General features: G+C 53.7%; 1 protein-coding gene across 2 annotated transcripts in view; it reads left to right on the top strand.

Annotated features, from left to right (window-relative positions):
• The window catches only part of suco (SUN domain containing ossification factor), a 36,094-nt gene that overhangs the window by 4,871 nt on the left and 15,178 nt on the right, over nt 1-16,045 (top strand). For both annotated transcript variants that reach the window (XM_062450373.1, XM_062450374.1), the window contains exons 2-7: nt 11,582-11,687; nt 12,316-12,432; nt 12,655-12,983; nt 13,898-14,038; nt 14,451-14,616; nt 14,891-15,002. In XM_062450373.1, the coding sequence (XP_062306357.1) occupies nt 11,582-11,687; nt 12,316-12,432; nt 12,655-12,983; nt 13,898-14,038; nt 14,451-14,616; nt 14,891-15,002 (971 nt within the window). The remainder of the gene's footprint in view (nt 1-11,581; nt 11,688-12,315; nt 12,433-12,654; nt 12,984-13,897; nt 14,039-14,450; nt 14,617-14,890; nt 15,003-16,045) is intronic.

The raw sequence follows: 16,045 nt of genomic DNA on the forward strand, positions 1-16,045 counted from the left end.
AAGTAAGGAATGGGGGTGTGTCTGTACGTAGGTAGTGAGGCCCATGGAAAATGGCCTCTTTACACTGCAGCCTTATGTAAGCATGTGCACTTGCGTTTGGGTTTTCAACCCATGTACATTTAAACAAGGTGAGGATCTGTGCATGGAAGAGAAGCACTGCTCCACACTCTGTCTGTTGATAGAGCAGAGACATTTCAGAAGAGATAAGCCTAAATGACACCCAGGGGCAGTTAAGGGAAGCGTGTGGGGTTCTGCGAATCACATTCTGCTTCCAAAATCCAAATTCCGAACAAGCTTTTTGCTCTGGGTTTTTCTGAGCTTGTAAAAATGTTTGTGGACCGGACCTTTGCCCAGTACTTGCTGTAAAGAGGCCTTGTGTGTGAGTGTGTGTCCACGTTGTAAAAGAGTGTCGAGAAGTAATGTTATGTAAGGGGAACTTCCTCCACCAATGAGTGTGGGGGGGTGGGCTCCCAAGGCCTGGAGAGACTGTTGTTGCCAGGCGATTATGTTTCAGAGCAGGACACTGCTTAGCCACTCCAGCTACTGGGAGAGACTAGGGGGAGAAGGGGAGGCAGATTCCTTGGTGTTGATTGCAGTAGCTGAGGGGGGTTGGGGAAAAAACTATCACAGACCGGAGGGAGGGAGGGGGTCGATTATCTCCCTAGCCAAGATCATCTCCAGCGCGGCCCCCGGGGGCCCGGGGCCCCGTGACCGGGGGTGATTTACAGCAGAGAAGGAGACCCGGCTCCATTCTTCTTCTCTGCCTTCTCACAGCACAGTGTCACATTCTGACCCCAGACCCCGGGTCAAACTGCTGCGGAGGCCCACAGTGTGTGTGTCCATCCTGGGGGTGGGGGGGGGTGTGTCCGTGCTCCTACGGGGTCTGAACTTCTTGTTATGTTCAGGTGAAGGCCTGTAGACTGGTGTCTGACTGCGTTCTGACCGCATGCAGTGAGATATCATAGCGGTGCCTCCTTAGCCTGCATACTGGAACAGTGTAAACTGTTCCCTAAGAATGCAGTTAAATTAGCGTCCACGCTATGATGTTACAGATAAGGTATGTTATACTTCTGTGTTTGGAAGTAACACACACACACACTCAGAGGCTGGTTAGGAGTGTATATTCATGGCACAGGCCTCGAGGAGGATGGCCTGTTGTACAAAACAAAGCTGAAATGGCTCGTCTCCAGCAGAGACCCAGTGTGTCTCCTTCTCCTCACAGCTCCGATGATTCCCTCCCTCCCTCCCTCCCATGAGCTACAATAGAGGAACCTTTCAGCTGCAGGGGATGGGAGTGGGACCAGGGGACCGTGTTGATGTGTGTTTTCCTGGCCTCTGACAGGACAGCTCTAGTTCATCTCTGGCCGTTCTACTGTCCTGTCTGTCAGCCCTGCAGAAGTAGCCCTCTCACGGGCTGGGAGGATGTGTGGCGTGTGATAGGTAAACCAGGCTCTGAGATAAGTAACATGCAAATGAGCCAGCCAGTTCCATAACCTGTTTCAGGTCACCTTTTACTTATTGACTTAGAATATGTCAATAAGTAGGCGTTGTTGCTGTGTGTGTGTTGCTGTGTGTGTGTGTGTGTGTGTGCGCCACAGAGGATAATTGTGTGTTTGTATGCGTGTGGGTGCCACAGTGAGGGGCTCAGTATGTGTGTGTGCCAGAGAGAGAGCATCAGTGTGTGTGTGTGTGTGTGTCACAGAGAGAGGATGTGTGCCCTACAGTCCACGGTTGGTGGTCAAGAACAAAAGACACGCAGTGCCAGACCAGCTTTGTCTCTGATGAAACCACACACACACACACCTACCCTGTCCCTGAGAGCTGCCAGCCTGCAGCCTGGACCCAGCACACACACACACACACACACACACACACTGTAGACAGGGTCAGACTGATCCAGGGCTCTGATCCAGACTGAATCCTAACTCTGTCTGCCTCCTCAGCCCCTCCATCATCCCATCCTGTTTACCAGGCTGCGGATCACTGTTTTTTGTGAGTCCTACACCTCTCTGCTTGTCCGTCTGGCTCTGACAGGCTGGCTGCTCTGACAGGCTGGCTGGCTGCTCTGACAGGTTGGCTGGCTGCTCTGACAGGCTGGCTGCTCTGACAGGCTGGCTGGATGCTCTGACAGGCTGGCTGGATGCTCTGACAGGCTGGCTGGCTGGCTGCTCTGACAGGCTGGCTGCTCTGACCGGCTGGCTGCTCTGGCTGGCTGGCTGGCTGCTCTGGCTGGCTGGCTGGCTGGCTGCTCTGACCGTCTGGCTGCTCTGGCTGGCTGCTCTGGCTGCTCTGACAGGCTGGCTGGCTGCTCTGACAGGCTGGCTAGCTGCTCTGACAGGCTGGCTGGCTGCTCTAACCGTCTGCTCCAAACCCCTGCCTGTCCTCACCACAACCCTCAGCACCTGCACAGGCTCGTAGGCCCTGTCGGGAGGGGCTGAAAGGGGAGGGAGCACAGCGACGATGCTGATGTTTCTGCCCTCTCTCCTCCCCTGTGCTGGGCTGTATGTGCAGTAAGCCAGAAGGATCCCAACTTCTTGAGGTGAAGTTCACTTAGGGAGGGAGGGAGAGAGGGAGGGGGAGGGGGAGAGGGAAAGGAAAGGGGGAGGGAGAGGGGGGGGAGAGGGAGAGGGAGAGGGGGGGGGGAGAGAGAGAGAGAGAGGGGAGGGAGGGAGAGAGGGAGGGAGAGAGTAGACAAGCATGTGGTTCACTCTCCCTGGCTCCTGGCTGTTTAGGGATATCTCCAGTATACATAGTGAAGTTGGAGTGTATGGCTGGATAATAATGGTCTTTAGGTGCTGGTTGTTGGGTGTGGCAGGTAGATACCCCCTCCTGAACACCTTTGCTCTCAGGTAACTTTGGTGTGTTGACAGGGCAGACTTTTGATTATTGGGTTGTGATGGAAGATGAAAATGAAATGGTCTTTCATGCAATGAAAAAGACGTTTTAGGTCGACTTTCCCCGGAATCTCTCCTCTGCTTTGCAGTGCAAGTCTATTTTCAAAGTGTCTGTTTCCTCCCCTCCCCCTCTTCCACTCACAGAACTCTCTGTTTACCTCTTCTCCACTGTATCTCTCTCTCTCTCTCTCTCTCTCTCTGTCTCTCTCTCTGTCTCTCTCTGTCTCTCTCTGTCTCTCTCTCTCTTTTTGTATTTATCTATCTATCCACTCCACTCTCCCTTGCCCCATATGGGTCTTTGACTGTGTCTCTATACGTGTGTGTGTGGGCGTGTGTGTGTGCTTGCACAAGGGCGCCTCTCCCAGCAGCAGCAGTCTTTCTGTACATTATGTTCTAACCCTGATCAGGGGCTGTTTCTGGAGGAACCGTCTTGTGAAGGTAATCTCAGTTAGTCCACCAGCCTTCCCCAGATCAGCTCTCCTCCCCACAAAACCTTCACCCTCGGCCTGCGAGCAGCACAGCTCTGTACCCCGCTGCTGCATGTATGTAAGCCATGATCCAGACACTCCATGACTGCATGGAATGTAGCCACAGTTTGTACGTCATGCTTCAGGAACATGGCTTTTGTTGTTTCAGCAGCACAGTGTTGTGGTGGTACCCTGCTGGTGTGGACATGGTCCATAAGGGCTGGGGGTGGGGGTGGGGTGGAGGGTGGGTTAGTGGACGGGGTGGGGTAGGGAGCATACAGTAGCAGTTTTTTCTGGAGTTTTCATTCTCTTGCTGCGTTCGGTTATGCGTGGCTAACTGCTCTCTCTTTGTTTTACACACACACACACACGTGCACTCACTGGCCCAGTGGCTTTCCCTATCAGGTCTCATTAGATCACATGACTGCGTCTTATTGTCTCTGTGAGACGGCGTCCTGAACAGACCTTCCTCGTGTGGCGTTCCCAGGCCTGTTAGATCCCTTCGTGTGTGTGTGCGTGTGTGTGTGTGTGTGTTCCTCTACCTGCCTGCTGGGTGCTCTTTGAGACTTCAGCTAGCAGCTAACAGGGCTACACAGGACAGACTGAAGCTAGCAGGTAACAGGGCTAAATAGGACAGACTGAAGCTAGCAGCTAACAGGGCTAAACAGGACAGACTGAAGCTAGCAGCTAACAGGGCTAAACAGGACAGACTGAAGCTAGCAGCTAACAGGGCTAAACAGGACAGACTGAAGCTAGCAGGTAACAGGGCTAAACAGGACAGACTGAAGCTAGCAGGTAACAGGGCTAAAGAGGACAGACTGAAGCTAGCAGCCAGGTGCTACACAGGACAGACTGAAGCTTTAACTTGCCTGGAGTGACAGCCTGCTCTACACACCAACTTGCGTGGGGGTGGTTAGGTGTCACATGATCCACTTCATTCAGTCAGCACTATAGAGAAGCCAGTCTAATGTAAACTATAGGAGGGGTGTGTGTGTGCGTCACATGGGCAGCGTAGCTAGAGGCAGATCCTGGAAAATAATGAACAAAGAGTCAGAGACGCGCGTTCACCCACACACACACACACACACACACACACACACACACGCACACACACAGGAGTTGTCAGCTCTGTCTGTTCTCCAGTCCAGAACCCTAGAACCAGGGTTCGTATGGACTATGAGGTTCAGTGTAGAACCTGGGGCTGTGTGTGGGCTTGGGTTCTGCGCTGTGCCAGTGGTGTGTTTATCATGTAGAGCTGATAAGTCGTGATAACAGCGTGCCAATCATGCACTTCCTTTACTATCTCGATGAACTGGCAATAGCCATGGCAGTAAGCCATCACGTGTGTGTGTGTGTGTGGGCGAGGGGAGGAGAGGGGGTGCTCATAACAGCATGTTTTGACACAAGGACTCAACAACAAAGGAACAGGATGTCGTGCGTGTGTGTGTGTGCGTGTGTACTTCTACATCTCCACCTGTGTCACCAGGAGAGCGGTGCGTGGCTGTAGTGTTGGCAGCTAATGCACCATCTCTCTCCTCCACATGCCGACGGTACACGGTGTCCCATCAGGAAGTGTTTACGTAGTGAGAGATGCAAGGGGCTGATTCTGACACTGTCTGAGAGCGCTCCGTCTCTGGGTCAGGAGAGGCGGAGGAGGGGCGGAGGAGAGGCGGAGGAGGGGCGGAGGAGGGGCGGAGGAGAGGTGGAGGAGGGGCGGAGGAGGGGTGGAGGAGGTGCAGTTAGCACATGAAACCACTTAGCAGGATGAGTGTTCTGTCTTGTCCGACTCCTTTCCTCCCCACTCCTGGAGCCTATATTACACACACACACACACCACACACACCACACACACACACACGCGCACGCAGGCAGTACAGCCCCATCGGCAGGAAGTACAATTACGTGTGTGTGTGTCTGTGTGTAGTTTATCACTGGGGGGGATGGGTTCTCCAGCAGGATTTATGTACCCAGGCAGTGTGAGCTCATCCCTGGACAGAGAGGGGGAGAAGGTGGGAGAGAGGGAGAAGGTGGGAGAGAGACAGAAAGGGGGAGACAGAGAGACAGAGACAGAGAAGAGAGAGGGAGAGGGAGAGAGGAATGCGGCAGTGTGTGTTGGGAGTGGCAGGTATTACAGAAAGCATGTTGGGGGGGACTCAAACTGGAATAGTCTCCCTCCAGATCCTCAACAGATCACCACTAGGATGTCTAGTCTGGTGCCCGGGGGCGAGGCCTTGTCTGGATGTTCTGTGCTTCGCCGCCCCCAGCACTGTTTCCTCCCCCAGCCATGCTGCATCTTGTCTGGATGTTAGCTGCCCAGAACTGGGGTCTTGTCTGGATGTTTGCTGCCCAGAACTGGGGTCTTGTCTGGATGTTTGCTGCCCAGAACTGGGGGTCATCGTGGATCATGAGGCTTGGAAACTGCTGCTGTAAAACTGTCAGGTTTCCACAACACACACAAGCACACTCACACGCATGTACCAACAAAGTGTACATTTATCATAAGCCGCGTTCTGCCCTCTCGCTACACATCCCAGCAGGATATGGAGAAGGCAAACCTGGTCTGTATTTGGAGCTCTCTGGCTCTCTGGCTCTGCCCCCCTCCACGCTGACGGAATGTTTTTGTGTCGTTGGCCGATGCGCTGCCCTACTTTTACAGCCCTGGCAGGACGCCCTACACTGCTCCCCTGCACACGTGGCTCTCTCTCTCCCTCTCTGATTCTCCCTCTCTCTCCCTCTCTGATTCTCTCTCTCTCCCTCTCTGATTCTCTCTCTCTCCCTCTCTGATTCTCTCTCCCTCCCTGTCTCTCTCTCTCTCTCTCTCTCTCTCTCTCAGGTAATTTTATAATAGCGGATTCAGATCCTTAAGGGAGTCCTGGTTTGTGGTTCAGTTCTGTGTAAATCCATGACAAGACAGATCTGATCCTTTCTCTTTTATTGACTTACTTCGTTTTTCAGGATGTGGTTCCTGGAGGAACTGCTGCCTTTCTCTGGCCCCTAGCCTGTGTGTGTGTGAACTCTCTCCAGCCATTTTACGTCTTTTAGAAGTCTTAAAACCTCTGTCAGGAGCCCTTTTCCTCCCCTAATCTGTAGGATCCTGAAGTGAGAGGAGAATATAGCCCGTTCTCTCCCCCTCCCTGTTCAACCCAGAGAGATTAGGCCTTCATGTAATCTGAGTTTTGACTGCTAGCATCACACGGCACACACTCGCCTTGGGCCTGTGCATGCACACACACACACACACACACACACAGATTACATGAGCATTCTGTGACACGCCCTTAGTGACCCTTTCAGGGTAGAACTGGGTTAGCTGGGATGTAGGCTAACCGCTTCAGTGCCGCTACAGTGCAGTGGTTCTCCCCTGCTATAGTTAGCGCGGGGCTCGTTTTAATGCGCTCTGCGGAGTCCAGGTGCTGTTTTGATGTGCCCGGTCAGCAGGCCTGTCCCTGATCCTGGCCGGCGCCACGTAGCCGCTCGGCTCAGCACGGAGCGCTAACCGGGACGTTGCTATGGTAACGCTGCTGTCGTCGCCAGGCGAAGACACAAACATGTTTGGGTTTTTTTGGAGGGGGGGGGGGGTTGTACCTTACATTTACATTTAGTCATTTAGCAGACGCTCTTATCCAGAGCGACTTACAGTAAGTACAGGGACATTCCCCCCCCGAGGCAAGTAGGGTGAAGTGCCTTGCCCAAGGACACAACGTCAGTTGGCATGACCTGGAATCGAACTGGCAACCTTCGGATTACTAGCCCGATTCCCTCACCGCTCAGCCACCTGACTCCCTACCTTAAATGTGTTAGGAAGCAGGAGATGAAGACCCAAAGAGGCAGAAGAGAGAGTGAGAGAGGAAGAGAAAAAATATATAGGAGAGAGGGAGAGAATGATAGAAAAGAGACAGAGAAGCATGGATGAAGAGAGGTCAGTCAAAGAGAGAGGGGGGTGAAGGATGGAGGGAGGTCAGTCAAAGAGAGAGGGGGATGGAGGATGGAGGGAGGTCAGTCAAAGAGAGAGGGGGATGGAGGATGGAGGGAGGTCAGTCAAAGAGAGAGGGGGATGGAGGATGGAGGGAGGTCAGTCAAAGAGAGAGGGGGATGGAGGATGGAGGGAGGTCAGTGTGGCAGCAGGATGGCTGGGTTAAGTTTCAGCCCAGTGTGAGGGCAGATGGAGGTCTCATAACTACCCATAGAGGAAGTTCCTCTGGTCCTGGTTACACACACACCTGTGTGCCGTCATAGCATGTCCTTCTGACGCCAGCATGCCCTGAGTCACCCTCAAGACCCACACACACCTTGCAGAACCGGTCCAGAACCAGACCATGGATCAGCCGAAGCTAGCTGTGTGCGTGTGTGTGTGTGTGTACATGGCTGTTGATCCAGTAGTGTGTTCTGTCTCCCTCGAATACTCTGAATAGTCCCAAAGCCAACAGGAAATATCAAGGGATTTGGATGTTGGGCTGCCCAGATCAGGCTGTGTGTGTGAGAAACTGTCCCCTGTGCATTGAGGCGATCAGAGGAAAAGTACCCCAGGCCACTGTGACTTTGGTTCGGATCCAACTATTCTGTCTGACCCAAACACCGTGTCAATAATTCAGTGAGCCATTTGGGCACCTGGGCTTGTTTTAAACCTGTGCACCCAGAGAGGTAGACCTCTCTGCTGTGTGACTGGACTGAGCTGGCTAGTCATGGGGGTTTCACCCAAACGACCCACAGACACGATCAGTCCGTTCTGCAGTGTGTTACACGTGCACGCTAAAGGTGAAAGGTATATTTTTCGGAGTGTGTGCGTGCGTGTTCTCTGTGGGCTCTTAGCCTGGATGAGGGCAGCAGAGCACAGTCTTGTTTGCCTTGAGGGACCTCAGGTAAAGCTCCAGGCATTTCTAAGTGGAGCAGGGAGAGGAGGGAGGAAGAGGATGAGTGTAATGCTGAGTCAGATCCATGCCTGGGGCTCTTTACTCATCAGACTCTGGAGAGAGACAACTCTTGTCTCTCTCTCCATCTCTCTCTCTCTGACTTCCGTCTATCTATTTCTGTCAGTTTTTGTCTCTCTCCTACCTCATCTGGTTATATAACTTTTAAAAGTAGGTCACATTCCTCCCCCGGAGCTGCTCCGTTCAGACGAGGTTACTTTCCTTTCCCCTCCTCTTCTCCTCCCCTCTTCTCCACCAGAGGAGGAATGTCAACATTCTGCATCCCCCCCCCTTCATCCTACAGAGTTAGAGGCTTTGCTTGTTTTAGTACAGCCTGCTGCCGTTCACTGTCCGTCAGAGGTGTGTTTCAGACCCATGGCTGCCTGCAGTGAGTGTGTGTACAGTGCGTTGGTGTGTACAGGTGTGTAGAGTGTGTGTGTACAGTGTGTTGGTGAGTGTGTACGTGTGTGTGTACAGTTTGTGTGGGAGGACATGCTTGAATGCGGAGGTGAAGGAGGTTTTGACTACCTCCTGTTGCCATGTAGACAGCACATGTGCAGTCCTCACTAGCAGAGAGCCTGTGTAGAGGCTGTAGGGTTAGAGGCTGTGGGTATAGAGGCTGTGGGGGATAGAGGCTGTGGGGGTAGAGGCTGTGGGGGTAGAGGCTGTGGGGATAGAGGCTGTGGGGGTAGAGGCTGTGGGGGATAGAGGCTGTGGGGATAGAGGCTGTGGGGATAGAGGCTGTGGGGGTAGAGGCTGTGGGGGATAGAGGCTGTGGGGATAGAGGTTGTGGGGGATAGAGGCTGTGGGGGTAGAGGCTGTGGGGGTAGAGGCTGTGGGGGTAGAGGCTGTGGGGGTAGAGGCTGTGGGGATAGAGGCTGTGGGGATAGAGGCTGTGGGGGATAGAGGCTGTGGGTATAGAGGCTGTGGGTATAGAGGCTGTGGGTATAGAGGCTGTGGGGGATAGAGGCTGTGGGGGATAGAGGCTGTGGGGATAGAGGCTGTGGGGGTAGAGGCTGTAAATTCAAAATGTAAATGATTGTGTTTTTGCATTCTGACATGGGTCTAGGTTATTTGCAACACTATTTAAATAATCCATACAGTCGTGGGGCTCAAATCAATGTCTGAATTTCATTGTGAATACATTGAATGTATGTACATTGTGTATGAATACATACACAATAGAATACACCATTTTCTTGCTTTTTCATGCTGTGGCTAACACAATTATTGGTGGTGCTGTGTGGTGTCCAGTCAGCTGCCAGACCCCAGAGCATGTGCTTCCATACGCCTGCTGTTTAGTGTGTGTGGAGGGGGTGTTTTAGGATCAACAGCTCACTCTCGTCCATAGGCAGCCCCCCCCCACGCCCCTTCGCTCTGCAAGCGTACAACCCCATTCTCCCTCACGTACATAGGTGACATTTGAAACGGCCCATAGTTCAAAGCTATGGCTTTCTAAGTTTAGCCCCGAACTATATTCACCCATCAGGGTTCATATCGGTCCCATATCTGTATACAGCCTGGCTCTCAGGTGCCCCTCCCCCCTCCTGTCCTCTCCTATGGAGGCAGGGGGCGGTCCCCCCAGGACCTGGAGGTGTGAACAGGCCCCTGGTAGCCCCCCTGCCCCCCTCCCAGGCAAGGAGATGCTGATTGATGAACTGTGCATTCAGACGGCATTCTGGGCCGCGTCACACAAGGACGGCATAGAAGGGGCGGGGTCTCAGGTGTGTTGCGGGTGCTGCTATTGGCCGGTAACCTTTGATGGCGACGCCTCACACCGCCACGCTCAGTACAGACAAGTTTGTTGCATACTCTGGAGTCTGGAACCTTCTACTAACACAACATACGGGATGACCGGTGTTGCCGTGGCGACTCGGGGGGGGGGGGGGGGGGTGCTCGCTGCCACAGATGGACGTGAGGATGGGGGTGGTGTGTGTGTGTAAGTGCCCCCAGCTCGGGTCTGTCGTTGATGGGAGTCTGACAGGTCAAGGTGAACCTCTCAGGTTTCTGAGGGTGTGTGTGGACATGTAGAGGTGACAATCACCTTAGGCCCCCAGCTGTTGCCCCCCCGTCCCCCGTCCTAAACTGAGCTTGCCCAGCCGAGTGTGTTAACAGATCATATTCACATACAGGACAGTATAGGACGGCTTGTTTACTGTCAACTAGCCAGCCTACTACTACCATAACATCATCCAGTCTACAGCTAGACCAGCGTACAGTGGTGAAGCTGAAATAGAGCTGTTTCCATCGCTGTGTGTGTGTGCCGTCAGCAATGTGCTGTACAAGTTGAGACAGACCCTACATCCATGGAGGAGTCTTTGTCTTGCATTCTCTCTCCCCTTCACACACACACACACACACACACACACAGAGAGAGAGAGAGAGAGGCTTTAATTCCATTCATCTTCCGTATCTAGATCTAGCTTGTCTCAGCACTACGATGCAAGCTGGTGTGTGTCTGTGTGTGCGCACAGTAGCCCTCTTGTCCAGCTGACACAAAGGCCGGCTGTGCTGGAGGCCTGGGGCTCCTCACCTGGGGCTCCTCCCCCAGGCTGCAGCCCTCACTGGGGGCCGGGCGGCCTGGGAAGCAGGGCCAGGTGGGGAGGGATCACCCTGGAGCCCGACCAGAGGAGGGTTGTTACCGCAGCAACGAGACTTGGCTTCGGACGGACATTCTTGAGGAGCTGAGACTAGTTTGTGGAGCAATAAGATGCACGCGCGCACACACACACACGTGTACACACACACACACACACGTGTACACACACACACACACGTGTACACACACACACACGTGTACACACACACACGGTCTCCAGACTGTTTCAGAAACAACAGCTGTAAGGCGAGAGATTAGCTAGCGACAACAATGAGCTGGACCCTGTTAAGCCTCGCTGAGGAGGACAGGGAGAGGGAGGGTGACGGGAGGTAGGTAGGGAGGGAGGGAGGGAGGGAGGGAGGGAGGGAGAAGCTGTGTTGTGTCGTTGGCATGTTCAGTTCAATCTCCTGAGGGGAGGTTGCCAGGGGCAGCTCAGTCAGACGTACGAGTGGTCTCGCTGGGCAGGATGTGATGTCATAAATCTACATCCCCACAGGACTCTGCCCCGTCCTACCTGATACTCACTAACTCACTAAGAACCGGAACATTCCTTGTGATCCAGAAAGTGTTGTGCTGTGTGTGTGTGTGCTTGTGTTGCTGGCTAACCGTGCTGTCGTCCTGTGTGTGTGTGTGTGTGTTGCTGGCTAACCGTGCTGTCGTCCTGTGTGTGTGTGTGTGTTGCTGGCTAACCGTGCTGTCCTGTGTGTGTTGCAGGTCCCCCGGTCACCATGTGTGTTGTTCAGAGCAGATCTCGTCAGGAGAAGGTGCGTCTGCTGGTCAGGACCACCTCCACCAGGAACCCGACACCACGGACCGCCAGGTGACCATGACAACCTGCTCCTGAGCGGGTGGGGGGGTAGTACATTAGGTCACCCCTGTTCTCACCTCTGACCTCTGGTGAGGAAGAGAGAAACAGGGAGTGTGTGTGTGTATGGAAGTGGAATGCTGTGGGGGTGGGGTATTGGAGAGGAGAGTTACGTAAGATTGACCTCCCTGACTGTAACCCAGCAGCTGATATTGAGTAACAGTGTGGGAGAGAGGGAAATGAGGGATCCCTCGTTTCCACACGCAGGATCAGAGAGGTGAGCACGAGGGGTTCTGGAAGGTCATCCCCCCTTGGCTTCTCAGAGTGATGACATTAATGTAGGTCAAGGAAGGGGTCAGGGTTCAGGGAGATTTCCCAGCAACTCATATTAGACCTGGCAGAGATACTGTATCAGAAGCCAAGCTCCATTAACCTGTCCATCTCCCTCTCCCTCTGTCTGTCTCTCCCTGTGTCTGTGTCTCTCTCTCTCTCTCTGTCCCTCTCTCTATATCTCCTCTCTGTCTCTCCCTCTCTCCCCCTCTCTCTCCCTCTCTCCCCCTCTCTGTCTCTCTCTCTCCCTCTCTGTCTCTCCCTGTGTCTGTGTCTCTCTGTCTCTCCCTCTCTCTGTCTCTCCCTCTCTCAGGTCACGGAGGAGTGGACGACACTCACCCACTCGTCCTACGACGTGGGACTGGAGACGGAGAGGACTGCTTTAGAGGAGCCCTCGACACACAACACACACCACGACAACCATGACCAGGTACTACACACACACGCACCCGCACCCACACACACACATTTTAGTCTTCTCCCTTACAGTGTGTGTGTGTGTGTGTGTGTGTGTGTGTGTGTGTGTGTGTGTGTGTGTGTGTGTGTGTGTGTGTGTGTGTGTGTGTGTGTGTGTGTGTGTGTGTGTGTGTGTGTGTGTGTGTGTGTGTGTGTGTGTGTGTGTGTGTGTGTGTGTGTGTGTGTGTGGTTCCAGACTGTGAATCCAGAAGGGGCTGTGGTTGAGGTGGCCTGGTCTGAGCCAGAACCTGACGCCCCCGAGCCTGCTGCCTCTGAGCCAGAACCTGACTACACTGACCCCCCGCCCCACCCAGGCCCCCCGCCCCACACCCAGGACCAGCCCCCTCCATCCCCCCAGGCCTCCACCCCTGCCCCAGCCCAGGGCCAAGCCCAGCCAGACCCCCCGGCCCCAGCCGAGACTCCCAGAGATGTCCCTGCAGAGCCCAGCCCAGACTCGACCCCTGACCTCCAGGAGGATGGCCAACACACACCTACCTCACTCACCTCCAGCCAGACCCCTGTCAGGTAAGCCCAGCTCGGGGTCCAGACCCCAGAGCCCTGGGGGCAGATGGGGCTATAGAACAGAGCAGATCTACCCCTGGTGGATGTCCTGTAAGCACAGATCCAGGATCAGACTGGCTGATCGTGACTCTGTGGTTAGAGGAGACGTCTATCACGGGTTAGACGTCCGTCACGGGGTACATGTTCAGCGGCCCAACGTCAGGCTTTGGTCGTTGATGCACCTCGACATGAATGTTATTGCTGTTTTTTTATCAGTGTTCCTTTTTAGTGTGTTTTTATTTTTTTCTGCTTTTGCGTACGATTTGTATGTTTTTCCATGTTTTTGTTATTTTGTATTTTTTCTCCATTCTTGTCATCTGGGACTGCTTAATGACTCCGAGGAGCCTGTTGTGTGAAATCTTGGGGTTTTTTCCATGCCTCCCCCCACTCTGAACTGTTCCTGTTTCACGCCATGATACTGACTGGACTTGTTCATCATGGGGTCTGAACCTGGACACGCGCTTGGCTCTCGTCTCTGGATCTTAGAGTGACTGGATCACTGGACTTTGTTCACTTCCCTTCTCAAAACCAGCGAGAACCTGGACGTTTCCCTGAGGCCTCCTGCGTATATGCCACCCTGCCCCAACACCCTGCCCCCACACCCTGCACACACCTCACCCCCTCACCTCCACCTCAGTACACCCTCAAAACATGTACCACCCCACCCCTAGATCTCTCTTCCTCTACCCCCTCCTTCTCTCTCCCTCCATCTACTCCTCTTTCTCTTCCTCTACCCCCTCCATCTCCATCCACCGCCTCTCCATCTCCTCCATCTCCTCCTCCTCCACCCCCCTCCTCCTCCTCCTCCACCCCCCTCCTTCTCTCCCCCCTCCCTGACAGGAGCAGATGGGTAAACGGCATGTCCTTTCCTTCCTCAGTGCAGTGTGGGTTGCCAGTGCTGGAGATGAACCCCCCGTAGAAAGATTTGTCTCTGCCGAGCCCTCTGACTCGCAGTGTGGGGTGATTCCCCCCAAACTGGCAACTTGTGAATCCCCTCCTTTTGGCGTTCCTTTCCCCAGGTGAGTTCTATCAGCCAATCGGGTACAGGTACGCACCAGGTCAGGTGACCCGGCCCCTCCTCTCAGCTACGCTCAACCACCGTCAGTTGGTCTTGCTGTCCTTTTTATTCCTCTCTGATTGTTTTTTTTTTTTTTTATCGTCATGCAACTGTGTTGTTGTCGCATGAATGGAAGAATTTTTTTTAAATTCTTTTTGTACTGCTTTTGTGTCCATCATATGTGAAGGAGCGCTTATTGTTGCTTTGTTTCCCTTTCTCCATCCTCTCTCTCTCTCTCTCTCTCTCTCTCTCTCTCTCTCTCTCTCTCTCTCTCTCTCTCTCTCTCTCTCTCTCTCTCTCTCTCTCTCTCTCTCTCTCTCTCTCTCTCTCTCTCTCTCTCTCTCTCTCTCTCTCTTCTCCCCCCCCCCCCGCAGAGCGGATGTGGACCCTGTAGAACAGCGGCTCCTGGAGCAGGGCCAGGGTTCTGATCCGGAGGTTGAAGCTCCGCCTCCTCCAGGCCCTCTGGACCAGGACCTGATCCAGGACCTGCCTGAGCTGGACCAGGGGGGCAACACCTCCCTCTGGCACCAAGACGCACAGGTGAGAGGGCCAGGACAGGAGAGACTATATGAGCATGTGTTTGCATGAGCAGGTAGCAGGCTGTGGGTCATGGTGCTGCAAAGCTTTCTAAGAGCCTTGTCATCAATGATGCATACAGCAAACATTCTCTCACACACACACACACACACACACACACACACACACACACACACACACACACACACACACTGTAGCATGTGAAGAGACTGTGTTGGATTCTGTTGTATGATTGAAAACGTGACCTTTCCGTGACCCCGGGTGTGTGTGTGTTCAGGAGGCGGAGGCCAATGGGTCCAGGGAGACGGACCCCTCAGTGCCCAGTAAAGAGGACATCCCCACCTTCGACGAGTGGAAGAAGAAAGTGATGGAGGTGGAGAAGGAGAAAAGTAAGAAAGCACATACATGACACACGCAGTCTCACTCACACACTGTCCCAGACACACGCGTGTCTGCCCCCCCCGGTCTCATTAATATCATGTTGAAATGCCCGGTGACCGTGAAGAGAGGAAGGCTGGGCGCTACAGTGACTCTACACAAAGACCCCTGCTGACGACACTCACCCCCCCCCACACACACACACACCACCCCCGAGCCTTTTCCATCCAGCACTCACTCTCTCTCCCTCTCTCTCTCTAGTCACAGAAGCACGTACATGAGTGTTGCGTAAACTCCCAGCCTGCTTTCAGGCTCTTTTTCCATCGTCATTCATGGGTCACTCCTGCCCAGGACACACACACACGCACACAATCGCTCGCACACAAAGAAATAGCCCATAAAGAGCAGTGCAGGGCTGGTATTGGGTGGGTTGTCCGTCTTCCTTCATCTTCAATGATCTACTTGATCCAGATACCCAGGGACCAATCAGGATCCATTTCTGGTGGATCTCCTTGGACAGTTAGGTGGAGATGGTCGGGGATAGCTCTGGTCACATATTAATGAATGCTCTCATTTCCAAAACGGTTTTCTCCCACAGTCATGTGCTGTAGCTGGAGAGTGTACTTTGTTAGTGAGAGGGGGTGTGTGTGTGTGTTGGCGGGTGCATTGATGTGGGAGTGTGTGTTGGGCGTGGGAGTGTGTGTTGGGCGTGTAAGTGCTTGTGCTGATGTGTGTGTGTGGTGTGTGTCAGTACCTGTACAGCTAACAGGTATGTGCGGCCTGGTTTGGCACCATAAAGACCCTAGACAGAACAGCTTATCTGTGGTGTTTAGATACAGCACACACTGTACAGTTCCTAGGTCCCACCACATGTACATGTTTAGCATGGACTCTGACTTGTACTGTGGACAGCTTTTACTCTTGGTCCCCCCTCTACCCCCCCCCCTCTACCCCCCCCCCCTCTACCCCCTCCCTCCCCCTCCAAAAGGAGCCAGTCAATATTTGTAACACACATACGTGCACTCACACACACACACATACAGTGTAAGATGTC

The sequence above is a fragment of the Osmerus eperlanus genome, chromosome 24 (assembly GCF_963692335.1).
Source record: "Osmerus eperlanus chromosome 24, fOsmEpe2.1, whole genome shotgun sequence".
NCBI classification, from domain to species: Eukaryota; Metazoa; Chordata; class Actinopteri; order Osmeriformes; family Osmeridae; genus Osmerus; species Osmerus eperlanus.